Source organism: Hippocampus comes, unplaced genomic scaffold (assembly GCF_001891065.2).
Source record: "Hippocampus comes isolate QL1 unplaced genomic scaffold, H_comes_QL1_v1.1 scaffold177, whole genome shotgun sequence".
Classification (NCBI taxonomy): Eukaryota; Metazoa; Chordata; class Actinopteri; order Syngnathiformes; family Syngnathidae; genus Hippocampus; species Hippocampus comes.
Window position 1 is genome coordinate 1,218,587 of NW_017806158.1, and position 15,227 is coordinate 1,233,813.

Consider the following 15,227-nt stretch of genomic DNA (forward strand, 5'->3'; position numbering starts at 1 on the left):
CAATTCTTCAGTTAAACAGAATATTAAGAATGCGCTGCTATTGAATAATCGAGCAAACCATTTGCAAATCTGATGTCTTACCATTTTGTTTGGACCAGTGGTGTAGACAAGTGCTTTTGACCAGCGCCTCGTCCACCTTTCCACCTGACATGTTGTCCATAAACTGCCTGCCGTGCTCCAGGGCCATGTAGCAGTCGCTGTGAAAATCCCTCTCCTCCACCCTAACACAGGGTGGCACATGGCCGCCTTTCGCTCCACGTGTCGCTCCGTCATCCAGGCCGGAAATCGGTGAAAAGGGGTTGGTACACTGGTCCTGCAGTAGCAGAATCAATTCATCCGGGAGACGGTCTCCCCTCCCAACGCCGGTTCTATCCAGCGAGGAGAGCCGTAGCTCCTCAAAGCGCCTTTCTGCCTCGCGGCTGACATCCGAGCCACGGCCGATGATATCCAGCTCGTCCTCTAGGAAGAGGCCTGAGCCATTGCCGTACCGCCTGTTGACCACAGCACTGAAACCGCAGCTGCAGGCTTCCTGGGCCTCGCTGATGGGGTCGCTGAGGTACACGCCCACGTCGGCTCCTTTGATGTTCATGTTACAAACGCAGATGCAGCAGCTGTCAAAGTTGCAGTCCTTGAAGAGGTTCATGACTGACTCGGAGAGAATGAGGGTGACGTAGAGACTGTGAGCCTCTGGGACGGGAGCGACGGTGGCTGGTTCCACTGAGTTGAGCGGTCGACAGGTGGAGGGGGTGGAGGCTGGCGAGTACAAGTCTGAGTTCTCGTACTTGAGTGAGCCCTGGACGCTGGCGGGACCTCGAGGTGTGCGTGGAGTGCGCGGCGTACGTGGGGTAGGCGCTGAAAAACGTGGCGTGGCGGGGGAAGGCAGGATGCCAGTGCCGCTGTTACTTGGTGGAGCGCTGTTGGACATGAAGGGTGTGTGAGTTTGAGGGGTGTAGGTCTGGTTGTAGTCCTGGTCCAGAGTGCTGCCCACACTTGGGATATTACTGGGAGAAGAGAGACAAAAGAACACATGAAAAAAAAAAAAAACAGCAATTGAAAGTTGAAACATACTTTGCGTTTAAGACACGTCACGTATATCAGCAGTCCTTCTCAAAATACGCTTTTATCACGACAGGTGACAGGCGCCGAGTCAACAGCAATGAACTCTTGATCAAATCTCAGTTGAGGACCTCCTGAGTGAAGTTTGCATGCTCTCCTCTTTCTCCGGATACTCCCGCTTCCTCCCACATTCCAAAGACACGCATGTCGATTCGAAAAATAGTCGCAAAAGAGATGAGAAAAGTCCAAGTCGCCCAATCACAAAGCTGGCAACACTGATTGCAGTGATTTTGTCAACAAGCTCATTGTCACTGGCGCAATTAGTGGACGTCAGCGAACCCTGAACCCCCCCCCCTTCCAAAATATGTTCTACGAGAGATGTTCTACTGTAAAAACATTTCCTCAAGCGCCCCTCTGAGGTAAGGCTTATTTTTAGGCTGGCGACCAACTGTGAGGACGCAGTTGGAGCGTGAGGGAGCTCATTGTTTCCCCCCAGCTGCATGTGAGCAACAACACCTGGCAGCGGCCCATTGCAAGGAAGTTCCCGCATGAGTGCAGACAGGGCACGTTCCTGAACGGGACAAGATCTCAAAGGCGGCAGCGACACATTGTTACAAGATTGTTAAGTATGATTATTTGGATGTTGGCCAAGTTGTTTTAAGTGCAGACACTTTTCCCTCCCAGCACAGCCCAGCCCATTTCGGGGGTAGCGACATGTCACGTTTCAACATCACACAATGAACTAATTTGCGTAAGGATGTGTTGTCCGGTGGCACAAGAATTTTATTTACTGCCATACTTCCTTTTTTTGTTTGTTTGAAGGGTTTCACATTCACTGCAGAGAAGCGTTTTCCATCCAAATATTTAATTATGACTTTACTATTAACCTGGTTTAGCGATTAGACTATGGCACGCATAACAGGCCATTGATAAGCAAGTAGCAGTCATATGGTTCTCCTTTCGCAATCAGTCCTGTTCCGTGACTCTCAATTTTTGCGCCCTGTTCATAAATAGCAAGACGATCTATACTTAAAACAAGCCACAATCGTTGAATAATGTTTGTTCAAAACAAGCCGGTTCTAAGATCAGTGCTTTGGGTGATCTCATTCAGGTAAGTACAAATTAGTGTTTGTTTATGAGTCGGCAAACCTTGTGTTCCCTGACCAAGCATGAAAAGATAAATACAGGATTGGTTTACAACAAGCAGCAAAACATGTTCAGAACAAAACAAGGTACTTCGATTAAATATGCAGCGGATATGCAGAGGTTTTAAAATGTTGGCATGTCGATGTGCAAGTAAGAGAGGCAGTGTGACAAACACTACATAAACACCAAGCTGTTAGTGTTAAAGGCTCTCCTCTGATAAACACCTTTTCATAACAGAGATTCATTTTACTAAGTTCCTTGCGGGACCTGAGGCAGCTCTGCTTGGGAAATTGAAGAGGCTTCATAAGGAAGTGCCCAGGGAGAGACCAAATGAGTGATAACTTAAACAAATGCAAATTGCACAGCAACACCACACGCACTGGATGGGAGGAAAATCAGCAATTAACATTCAATCCCACCCTGTGGCATTTATAAAAATTCTGCGTGAGTCTCTATTTCGGAACAGTCAGCATGAAAAAAAGAAAAAAAAAAAGATCTGAGTGATTTGGAAATAGGGATGAATGTCGGGGCACAGATGGCAGCAGCTTGAGTCACAAAGATGCTTCACTGGCTGAGTGAGTCAACATGAGCAATGACTAAAGTGACGTCTGCATTTTAGATCTATGAAAAAGACATCACTGCACATTTGAGGACCGGGAAGCTAATTTATTAGTGTGAGATGTGAATAACAATATAGCTGAGTGCTCCTCAGTTGACTGAGAAGGTCAATTAGCTGAACATTAATCTAAACGAATCCACTTTCTCAGTGTATGTATGCAATTATTCAGGTATGCATGCAAGGAGGACATGAACCCAAGCAAATCTCTGACAAGGAGTCGCATATCTTTGAGGCGGTTGTCACATGTGCAAAATTTCGGCAAACGATGCAGTAGTAAAGAGTTGTATGATTACATCTACTGAACAGAATCATATTAATTTAAGTGTAGTCATGCGCATTTAGTTGTTGACAATAGTTCCCTGAATGCCTTTAGCCCTACCCACAAACTGGCACGGGTCGTATTGAGAACCTTTCATGTAAAGATTTGGTGAAAATTTCTTTATGTAATATTTAGAACATCAAAAATCATTTTTAGTGCATTGATCTATTTTGCTCTTTCAATCACAGACTTGATAATTGCAAATAATTGCGAGTCTGAAAACCTAACATGCTTTTAGTGTTGGACTTTTTTTTTTTACACCCCACAAATTCTTCCAAAAAATGATAAAATGCAATATCGTCTTGTGTAATCATACTGTGTTCTTATCAGGGCTTAAAAAATATAAAAATGTGAAATCAAAAATAAGCGCTATACCTGTCTTTGTTGAGGACAGACATGACAGGCACGGGATTGAGCATCTCCCTGCCCATGGTCCAGCTTGGTCGATAGATGGAATCCTCTGGTAGTTTAATAGGCGGCAGACAATGGCTGGGTAATGACTTCAATGGTGCAAACATGGAGCAGCCCACAAACGCCTGGCAAAGTTCTGGCTTGTACACAAATGAATAGTCCTGCAAAACAAACAGAATATTAATATAGTAACTGAACCTGAAGAGGAAGTCAATTTCATATAGAGTGTTCCCGAAAAGAAAAGCAAATCAAGGCGGCATAGGAATTCATTTGCTCGCCATCAACTTGAATGACACTGAAAAGTGTTTCACTGTGCAGCCTCTCACTCAAAGTCAGCACACATGGGCTCTAGCTCACCCGTGACCCAAATGAATTTAAGCGGTATAGAAAATGGATGGATGAAGTACATTTATCAAAGACGTTGGGTGAAGCTCATTTATTTTTCTTGTTCTTGACAGTCATATCTTCTATGTGCCTCCACGAGTTTAAACAGGGCATGCTAATTAATATTGGGGCAGCCATTTTGCCACTTGCTGATAACTGAAAGGGACATCATGGTTGCTCAAGGCTCAGGTAACGAACGACCAATCACGGCCCGCCCGTTTTCTGAAGCTGAGCTATGATCGGTTATAAATGACATCGCTGGCTCTGAGTGTAAATGTGTCTAATCAGTTCAGCCATTGTAGTTTCCTAAGCAATTTCACAAAACAAATTCAAGAAATTGCTGAAGGCTGACCTTGATCTCAGAAGGCTTTGGGCTACAGAAACTCTCCTCCACCTCGATCTTGAAGTGACTCCCCAGAGACAAGGTTCCATCCAGTGTGGTCATGCCAGGAGGTGGCTCCATGCTGCCGTACTCTTTGCTACACATGTTCATGGGTGAGTAGCCCATAATGTGCTGCTCAAGGGAGGGAGGAGTGGGAAACATCTGGTGCAGGTCTGCTGAGCCTGTGAGGATGGAGTTAACACAGTATAGTCACTATAAAACATGAGATGTTACAATTTGTGAAAGGTTGACTTGACTTCAGCTATGCCCTCATATGATCTAGCAAACCATGTGCATGGTAATGTGAGTCGGACAGATTTTAAAGTCTCATATAAAAACACAAGGAATGATCCAAGCCAATATGACAAGACACTAATCATCTAACAAATGCAAAATACAGGTTGTAAGAATGTCATTTCAACTTTAACATACAGCAATAAATGCAAAAACAAGAATGGAATACAACAGAACAATAAAAAGACCTCACAATAAAAAGACCCCAATAAAAGGGACTGTAAAATAGAAAAAAAAAACATTAAGACCTTAATAAAAGGCAAAGAACCCCTGGGTTCAATCCAAATACTGTACCTGCTTAATAAAAAAAAAAAAAACATACTTAAATTAAACTGTATTAATCGCATTGCAATTAATTGAAATCCTCCATCATTTGCAACCGGGTACCTTTGCTTTATTTCTTGACTTTTTTTACCCTTCGTACTAGCCAAGACATTCCATAACAAGTCTTCATTGTGGCTAGCCCACTTCTGCAATGGGAGTCATGTGTCGCAAGGCTGAGACGCACTCACATTATTCAAGACTAAAAGTCAGAGGTTCACAAGCTATCAGATATCGTGGTAGTTTCTCCCATACACAAATGGCAACTAGCGATCGTCCAGCGAAAAATGTGTCACTTCAAGGGGAGAAAAAAAAGTGCACAACACCATTTCCAGATTCTTCGCAACCACTTCAACTGGTTGGCCAATCACACAAAAACTTCTCAGACACAACGTGAGAAAAAAAAAAAAATCTGCCAAATTGATGAGTGAGAAGTTTATCATCGGGGCTGTACGTTTAAAGAAATGATGCATTCTGATATCGCAGCTTTGGAAGCGAGTACATATTTCTCCTTTGTTGCAGAACATGTATAGGATTTAAATGCACTAAGGGGCTTACAGGCAGAAAACCTACCTAAAAAAAAAAATATATATATATATATATACCGGTAATAATAATGAGAATAAAATAACTCTGGCAGCTTGGTGGGCCAGTGGTTAGCGCGTCAACCTTAGAGTGCAGAGGTAGCGTGTTCAATTCCAGCCTTCCTGTGTGGAGTTTGCATGTTCTCCCCAGGCCTGCGTGGGTTTTCTCCGGGTACTCCGGTTTCCTCCCACATTCCAAAAACATGCATGGCAGGCTGATTGAACCCTGTAAATTGTCCCTAGGTGTGAGTGTGATGGTTGTTCGTCTGTGTGTGCCCTGCGATTGACTGGCAACCGGTTCAGGGTGTCCCCTGCCTACAGCCCGAAAACGGCTGGGATAGGCTCCAGCACCCCCCGAGACCCTTGTGAGGATAAAGCGGATCAGAAAATGGATGGATGGATAAAATAACTTTAAGGAGTTATGAGTTTGTTCCCTAAGCTCAAACAGAAGAAAACACATTTAAAAAAACCTCAAAGTACAACTGCAGCGTCACAACTACAACCACCAGGTGGCAAAGTCAAGGGTGAGTAGTAATCATATTTCGAGGGGTATCATTTTAATACCCAATGTACTGTATGATAATTTTGTCATTCCAATTAACTTTAATTGAAAAACTGAGGCATGTGGCTGAAGCACACTCAATTCACATCTGAGAAGAGATACTTACTAATGCAGGATACCGGGTCCAACGTGGATGGCTTTGATTCCTTGCTGCCAAATTTTTCATCTGTTCCATTTACAGGCCGTCTGGAACCAGGCTGTGGACAAAAGGAGAAAAAAATATTTTAGAACCACAGTACCAGAGACAAACACTTTCAAAACTCACTGTGGCTTCCACAAAAACAAGAGCATTACAAAAAAGGAGAATGTCTCACGAACCCCTAGTTCGTCTTCATCTGAGTTGAAGAGGTTGTCAAGGTCATTGATGGAAACCACCAGGTCGGTCTCATGGATCAGGCTTGTCGAGGTTATGCGATTGTTAGCGCCTGCCCGCTGAGGATCTGCAGGCAAACATTTGAGATTGAGGTGTTTAAAAAAAAAAAAAAAATTCAAAATGTAAACAAGAAAACAAACATTTTGCAACGAGATTATTTGTCATGGTTTACAGCTGAGGTTTTTATTGAAAAGAATACACAAACAAATTGAATTTGTGAATGAGTAACATTCATATGGACAACTGGGAATGTACTGAAACGACACCGATACAAGTTGCATTCCTCAGATGTGAATAGAAAGCAGGATGCAATGTTATTTAAAGGTGTTGAGGTCGCCCGGGCGATTATGTGTTCCTGTAACAGCAGCCAAGTCATGCAAATAAACAAGAAGGATACAAAGGGAAAAAGAAATCAGCCTTACCATCTAATGTACCCGATCCTCCATCGTCACCCTGTTAGAAAATGTAAACAGAAAAGGTTAGCGGGAGGAAGTAAAATACAGCGTAAAGTCTCCGATTAAACCGTAAACATGACACATTGCTTATAGTTACTGACCGTACATTTGTTATCGTAAAGTAATATGAAACCGCTGTCACATCTAAAAGGGCCTTCTCGAGCTTGTTGTAAATGAAATGATATTGCTAACAAATCCTTGGCCATTATACGAAAAACACAAAGCGCGCCATCAGGGGGATAGCAAAACGCATTTAAAGTACCACTTGGTTTGTAATAAAATTAAATCAACAATAGATGCTATAATAGCAAGATTGAAAATATAGGAGAGTTGCAGAAACAGTTCATGGGGGCTAGGGGGCGGGGGGCTATACCCAGTTGTGGCAAATGGGATTTCCAGTGTGGATCAGAGGGAAATCAAGATCCAAGGAACGGCCTCTTGGGCTCCCACCCAGAAATCAATATCTCGGAGGGCTTGCCTTTCTTTATAACATGCGGGCAGTGTGTGTATACGTACGTACTCCGAACAGTTCTTGCTGCAGGAACAGGAATGCTATGTTCGAGCTATTGATTTCATTATGCTCCAAGGCTTTTCTCAGCATAACAGGGTTTAATCGGTCTCCCTTTAAGAACCAGTCCACAATAGTGTACAACCAGGGCCACAAGGCTCTTCACTATTTGCTTAACCTTGCACCCTGAGGAAGCCGATGTGGAGAATGTAGGTCTTCAATGTAATGCAAGTCCGAGATGCTTACATGAATCCCATCAACTTTTTTTTTTTTAAACCGTTGTATAGCTTCATTTTATTCTCAACCCAGAGGCTTCTAACAAAGCTCTACCCCAGTCAACTTCCTACTTCCTCTGTCTGTTGCTCAGCCGTGTTAATCTGACATCTCACACTTTACCGTACGCGTGCCATGACGTTGATGTATGATTGTGGGTGGATTCCAAATGTGCTCCCTCCGAAAAAAAAAAACGTATATTTTAGATCAAAAAGTCATAATATCACATCTCACTCAAAATCATATACTGTATATACAGGATGCATTAAGATGAGGATTGATGTCACGATGCACTTTAGTATGTGAACTTCACAAATAAAGTTAGTCATGTTTTGGCACCTCAACAGAAACAGCAGTTAATATTTGACAGATCTCTACAGAGAGACAGCTGGTACTTGTCTCAGACCGTTGCTTTTACAAGTCGTGTGGGAACTCGTCAAAATGATGACTTTACTCTAGTAAAAATTACAGCTTCTCTCTTGAAACAATATGATTATTCTCATACGAGCTTTTTTCACCAATAAAAAAATGTGACTTTTACCTCTTATATCACATCTTTTTTCTTATGAAATAAGATATTTTGGCCCTATTATGCCTTTGTACGTACCAATGCAGATGCAATGAACAAAAAAACAAGGAGAATGGACACTCAATGACTCTTTTCAAGAAAAAAACTGACACGCAATAAAGACATTCACAGATGCGAGTCCAATATATCTACCGTATTTTTCGGACCACAAGGCACACTTAAATTCTATTATTTTTCTCAAAAAGTGACAGTGCGCCTTGTAATCCGCTATTCCGTGCCATATGTATGGATGTCGGCTTTTAAGTATGTGATCTTAAATTCAAATGAATTCCTAATGCAATCATGTTCTCATTCTCATCCACATCGAAACATCGGCAGGTGTCCATGTTTTGGTCATACCGGAACTAGAACTACTTCCTTCATCCTTGTCTCAGCATCAAGGGAAATGCAGTTCTACTATTCAGCTGTGCTAAGTGCGAACGGGAGCTGTGTGTTTCCGGCAGTGTGTTCCAGATGTTACAATGTTGAATCGTGAGGTAAAAGACACAGCCAACTTCCAATAGCTGTCAGGACCGAGCGAAAAAAAGGTTAGATAATGGTGAGCGAGGAAGATGACGGATCTGGTGGGTGCACTCACTTGCTCACAGCTGTTGAACTGTCAATCAAGATAGGATTTAGCATTAGCCAAAGTAATAACATAACCACCAGTCACCGGATTAATTATGAATGTTCAAACTTTTTCCTTTTTTCCCCCCATCGGTTTGAGGATCCTCTCCTCTTCTCCCCCATGTAGTTGCACGACCAACAAAAGTAAGCGAGACACGCAGCGCTACACAATATTTCGAGTCTGGTCTAAACTTAGCATAGTAGTGCTCAATCTATCAAATTTCAAATCAAAACCCATTCGTTGATATTACACCAATAATACAGTGTGATTAATATTCCGGCAAATACTGTAATGTGTCTTGTGACTTCCGACCAGTTTTATCCAGTTGTATTTTTTCTACTAAGGATGACTTGAGCCAGTCAGTGAGTAGGTTCTTAGTCGTCTGCTTGGGAATAATTACGATCTTGATATAAATATCAGCAAACACACCTACAAGGTACATTTGAGTTCTTTGGAGAACCTCCATTTCAAGGTGCCTATGAACTTAATTTGGGTGGACTCTATTAGACAGAAGAACGCATTTGAGGTGTAATAGTTCACTAAGATTCTGTGCAGTGTTCAGACTACTGTCTGTAAAGCCTGCAGCAGACGCGCAGACAGACTCGACCGCTCAATAACAGGTGGCCCTTGTCTGGCAGGGGCAGCGCTGAGGATTACTGTATGTTTAAAAGGGGAAGGAGGCCAGATCAAATAAGAAAAACAAACTTAAAGAAAACTGGACAGGCCAACCAATTGATGTTCCTCTGGGCTAACTTACAATGGGGATTTTTGGACAGCTTCCTGTTACAATAGACATCGGGCAGTGAAAGCGGATGACGAAACCAGTTATTTTTAGGGGAGTATTGCTTGAGATGATGATGGTATTTTTCTAACTCGCATGATCCCTGCCCTTTTGTCCACCCCTGCCAAAGTGAGGACGGGTGAAATGGTTTCTCTTCTGATCTTCCACAAAGGCTCGGCAAAGAATAAAAATAATGTAGAGTCTATTGTGTGATAAGATAAACTGGTCTGATCGATTCAAATACTGTAAAGTAATGCTTTTCAGCCCTTATGATAAATTGCAATCGTGGTTCAGAGTGAATCTGGACACCAATTAGCCAATGGCACAAGCATAGAAGAAAAGAAAATACATTTGAGGTAGCTGTACATTTTAAATGTTTTTTTTTTCTGATGGATTTTCCCCACAGCAATAGAAGAAGAGAAAAAAGGTTCAGGACATTTTAACAAAGAGGACAAATACATCCATTAGTTCCAGCGAGCCCTGAAGCCTTACCTTATGTTTCTTGCCTGGCTCACGCTCCCCGCCTGCCTTATCCTTTTTGTTGGAAAATGTGAATTTCACGTCTCCTTCCTCAAAGGCGTAGGGGTCCACCTCAGGCTCGTGATCTCCGTCTGTGATGGCAGCAACCAGGTACTGGCTTTTCCTGGCGCGATACATCTGAATGCGTTCATCAGAGACCTTCAGCGGGAATTTAGATGTGGACATCACCCTGAGGGGGGAGAGAAAAATGCTGGCACATGAGGACTGAAGCGTAAAGCCGGATGAGAGAAATCCAAGACACCAGATCATGAATATTTATTGCTCATGTCAATTTCAAAAGCTTGATTTTCAACTGTACACCAATAAAGATTGAATTTGATTAGCGAGTAAATAAAAATACATCTCAATGTTTGCTAAAGTGCTGCGCCGCTGCTTGATAATCCTTGTCAGCACTGCTTTGTGTTTATCAGCATTAAATGCAATGGCAGCGACTGCAAACAACTCTGACAGCTGTCTTGGAGCAACACTGGATGCCTGGTGTTGTCAGACATTTCAAACAGATTAACGAGAACATGGCGACGACTACCGCGACGGACTGTTCATACACAGACACATTGATCACTTGTCACTGTGAGATGGCTCATCAGAATCTCCAATTTGACCGTGCCCTAATTGTTCTTCTCATGTGAGAATGTTTATGGGGTGGTGCACCATAGATTGCGCTGCTGTCAGGGCCCCCTCCAAACCACTCCTCAATTGTAACCCCCCCCCACACACACACACACACACACACACACACGTATGTCCTCTCGTCATGCATGTCCTATTCTGATGTGAGGTGATGGAATGCAGCGGCCTGGGCCACACATTAGCCATCATTCAGGGCCATAGCCGGAAGGGTTATAGCTCAACAGAATAGCCCATCCGAGCCTTTGGTCCATCGGGATTGCAGAAAATTTCCACTATGGCCACCCCCTCAGGTTGCTGCTCCCGAGTGCTATTCCTCAAACTCGACAGACACCCCTTGCTCTTTTCCATCCGTCCGCCTTCACTTAAAACAGCTTCTTCAGCGTAAATGTCTTACCCAAAAGCAAGCAATATTATAGCCATAGCTTTGACGCTATTATATCAACAGTTCATCTTTATCTAACCCGACGATAACTCTTGCTCCTTCCTAGCTTTGGCGCCTGCTGCTTGTGTGTAGGAATCATTGAGTAGTGCTGGCCGTGCACATCGGTGATGTATGATGTCAAAAGGGCACATAGCAAGGAATTAACATGCCGTGTGCGGCTAAGCGCTACACCGAACATACTGAAGATGAGGAATAAGATGGGAGACTGCAAATGGCTGAAGGGTCAACTGTATTGTGTGTGGCTGCAGAACAATCAATTCAAAAATTAATTGAAGATTTTTTTTTTCCCCGACTCTGTATAATTTTTTTATTCAAGTTGAATCCGTTGATGAATCATGTCCGAAAGCAACTGAGGCAAAACGGAGTGCATTACTAGACTGTAACTAGCAGATGTGCTGTTAAAATAGTTTTAACTCCAGTGGTTCCTTATTGAGAGTTTAATTCGTTCTGTGACCAAGACCAGACCTCAATTTAATCATACATCATGTTGCTATTCATGGGCTGGTCCGGTCCCGATTTCAGGGGAACAGGGTGGGTCTACTGTATACGCCTTTAAGGGGTGTGTCCTTGTGAGTGACATCAGGTGGATGGGTTAAAAGAGTATGTGTGAGCAAGGAAGTTTTGGCCTTTTGTAGCCACTTAGAGGGTTCTCATTTCATATTTGTGTTTTACTGTTAACTGTATTTTTTTTCATTCAATAAAATGCTGAAAGTACATTGGGAACTGCGGCTTTTTTTTGATATCACTCAAGCCGTGACGTGTCTAAGGCCCGGCACTAAAATTGTGGCTCGCAACACAAAGGAGAAAAAAAAAAAATCTACCAAGTGACGAATAGGAGCACTAGAATAAAAACAACTTGTAATTTGGATAACTTGGAAGTCAAGGTACCACTTTCGTAGAAAAACAGAAAGCACAACATAAGTTGGCGCAACTCCTGCAGGAAAAAATATTCTGCTCAACACATCAGATGAATTCAGAATATTCCAGAGAGCTTCTCCTATCAAAAGCTTGATAAACGTTCCCTACAGTCAATTAAACAAACGCCATTCAAATGCCCATCATGAGTGGCTGAGGCAGAAAGCACAGATTATTGATTGGTACTTACTCGGTCACAGACACAAGGTTGTCCTGTGAGTTTAAACCATCTTCCCTAAACTTTTCCCCCGGTAGTTGTGGTGTGGGCAGCTCTGCTTCTTTCTTGCGGGATAGGTTGAATAACCTCCATGGTGAGTGAGTGCTGTCATCTTCTAGCTGGACCCCTGTGCCTGTATACACAGTGGGTTCGGGAGGGTCTGAATAACCAGAGGCTGAAGACTGAGGGTGGTGTGAGGAGAAGTGCTGGGTCAGACCCTCTGGGCCTACAGGCTCCTCATTGCCACCCTTTGCTCTGCCCAGGCATGGCTCCAGAGGAGGCTGGTAAAAGTGTTGGTTGTTGGGGGTGGAAGGGTTCTTCAAACCCTCCGCAGGATCTTCACCGCGCTCGCATGGGTGGGGGCTAAGTGGCGGTGGTTGAGGGGAGTTGGCAAGTTCTGACGGCCCTCCCGTGCTGACCACCCCACTGTTGAGCTGAGGTGTTTTTTGGATGGCTGACACATCTGCCGAACGAATACTCGAGTATCTTCCTCCATCCTGACTCCTCATCACAAGTCTTTGGCCGGCCGTTGCCTCAGTCTCCATCGAGGTGTCTTCGTTGGTCAGGTTTCGATGATGGAAAGGTGTCTGGGGTCTTTTCTGCTGCTTGTCACTCTTGTCTGGCTTCTCTCCTCCAGCTTTGTGCTTAGTAGGAGTCTGGGAGGCCTGGCCCACTGACTGAGCTTGGCCCACATTTCCGCCTGTTCGCTGCTTCACTGATTTATGTCTGGAGGAAAGAGGATGAACATGAATATACGATGAGACTTTGATGCAATGGTGACACAAACCAAAAGTGAGCAGAGAACTCTGCAATGGAAGCAAATCACCTGTCAGTCAACGGATATCAGAAAGAAAGGCTTTTCAAGTGCACAAATGGAGCTGTCATCCGACACATAACTGACACATCTGATTTCCTGGCAAATAGAAATGACTATAATCTGTAAAATGTCATCCACGTGTATTCATCTAAAATCAGTTAACGAGAACTGTCAAAAACAAGTGTGTCAATTACTGTGAAAACTAACTACTTGCGTCTAAAACAAAGGAATATGAAGAAAAGGCTAATGGGCCATTCAAATTGAAAATAAACAGGGCTTCAAAATTCTATGTGATTAAAATGCTGGGTGGATCAAAACTAATGCTGATCTCAGAGGCGGTCCAAACCAGCTCTGCTTTCAAAAGGTGGAAGAAAGATTTCCCACGTTAAACACATTTCTCTAAGATGAGCTAAGCATTTCGGCAGCCTGATCACTCATCGGAATTTCAAACCACAAATTCATCTGACGACTATATAAATGGTCCTTTTTTGACAAACATAACTAGTTTGACAGGATCTAAATCATGGCTGAGCCCAGGTGGTTACATACTGTACGGAGAAAAAAAAAAAAAACCTGATTGGTTGGTCATAGAGAGCCATTTACCGAGAACAGCTGCAGAACGACCGCTGAGATGGCTCCACAAAATCCCAAGTTCCCACTCTTTCTGTCCGGTCCTCCTCGCAGGTACCATTGGTTGCAGCGGAGTACTTCCGCCTATGGTGGAAGCAAATTAACACTTATAATAATGACCACAACATGTTTATGAATATACATACTCTTAATTTTATTGATATACTCAAACTGTAGATGTTCATCACCCACATTTGATCATTTTATTTGATTATTTCTGGCATTCTACAATGGTAAATGCCGTTTGCTGCTGAGACCGACTTGACAAACCTGCTTGCAGCAATAGTATTTTGGATGACACGTTAATAGCTAACGACGACTGACATTTTGTGCTTGCACAGGGGCAACAGAACCCTTGATGCTCCCAATGTGTCAGATTCACTGATAGTAAATAATTCACCGGACCAAGGGACAACACTGCAATATATCGCAGTTGAATAATATTGGTACAGCGTCAGGGTTTGTGCAGGTGAAGAATCATGCTTATGTTCTAGCCATTCGTTTGTTTGTGCGCGTGTTTTTTTAATTATTTAATTCGTCCACATTAGTTTAAATCGTTGAAAGCTATTCTACCGCCAGCCTATCAGGATAGATGTTAAAAGTAGTTGATTTTTCATCTGATTCTGCTGCTTGTTGCTTAGCAGGGCGACTGTCCAAGTGAGCAGAATACTACTTTATTGTGCCAGCCTGTGCGCTCAGCCCATGTCATCAGCAGAAATTTATCTCCGGGTCTTTGCTGCCAGGATGATTGAAAAGTTGAATCTTTTTCAGACAGGGATTATCTCATTTAAATAAGGACAGCAGCATCTCTGCACCTCCTATTGAGACTGAGTTTAGTATTGAGAAGTGATGGCTAAATGCTGCGTTTTGGACAGCGACAATGGCGATAGAGTATTCATGTCGTGATTTAAACTTGTGTGTCGCCGAAAATCGTTATTGAACACGATACATCGTTTCCATTCAATGAATATAAAATCAGCTTTGGAGTTGCCGCTTGCTTCGAAAGACAAATCAAATTAAAAAATGTTCACCACTGCTGGCATCACAAGACACTTCTAAAGCCGAAGAGGACTGCACAGAGGCAATTAAAATCTTACTTGTTCTGGGCTCGGTTGATATTGCACTCCTGCCAGACACGCTCCACAACCTGACTGGCAAGCTGTCGAGGAATTTTGCCTCCGTGGTGGCTTGATCTGTCCACACTGAACGTGTCACATGAAGAGGCCATCCTCAACCACTTCTGGGCAGAGTGAGAGTCCACTACGGAGAGAAAGATCCAACGCTAAACAAACCACTTGACTCATTGAATGATTAAGATTAATTGAAAGACAAGATCCCATTAATAGAGTAAAGTCCCTTGTGTTGCAAATGC

At 43.2% G+C, this 15,227-nt stretch overlaps 1 protein-coding gene across 2 annotated transcripts in view; it reads right to left on the bottom strand.

Moving 5' to 3' along the window:
• med13a (mediator complex subunit 13a) overlaps positions 1-15,227 on the bottom strand; it is a 78,224-nt gene that overhangs the window by 11,162 nt on the left and 51,835 nt on the right. For both annotated transcript variants that reach the window (XM_019895273.1, XM_019895272.1), the window contains 10 exons: positions 14,953-15,115; positions 13,829-13,939; positions 12,382-13,134; positions 10,157-10,373; positions 6,874-6,904; positions 6,397-6,518; positions 6,185-6,275; positions 4,288-4,499; positions 3,516-3,712; positions 82-1,001 (listed from right to left, as the gene is read on the bottom strand). In XM_019895273.1, the coding sequence (XP_019750832.1) occupies positions 82-1,001; positions 3,516-3,712; positions 4,288-4,499; positions 6,185-6,275; positions 6,397-6,518; positions 6,874-6,904; positions 10,157-10,373; positions 12,382-13,134; positions 13,829-13,939; positions 14,953-15,115 (2,817 nt within the window). The remainder of the gene's footprint in view (positions 1-81; positions 1,002-3,515; positions 3,713-4,287; positions 4,500-6,184; positions 6,276-6,396; positions 6,519-6,873; positions 6,905-10,156; positions 10,374-12,381; positions 13,135-13,828; positions 13,940-14,952; positions 15,116-15,227) is intronic.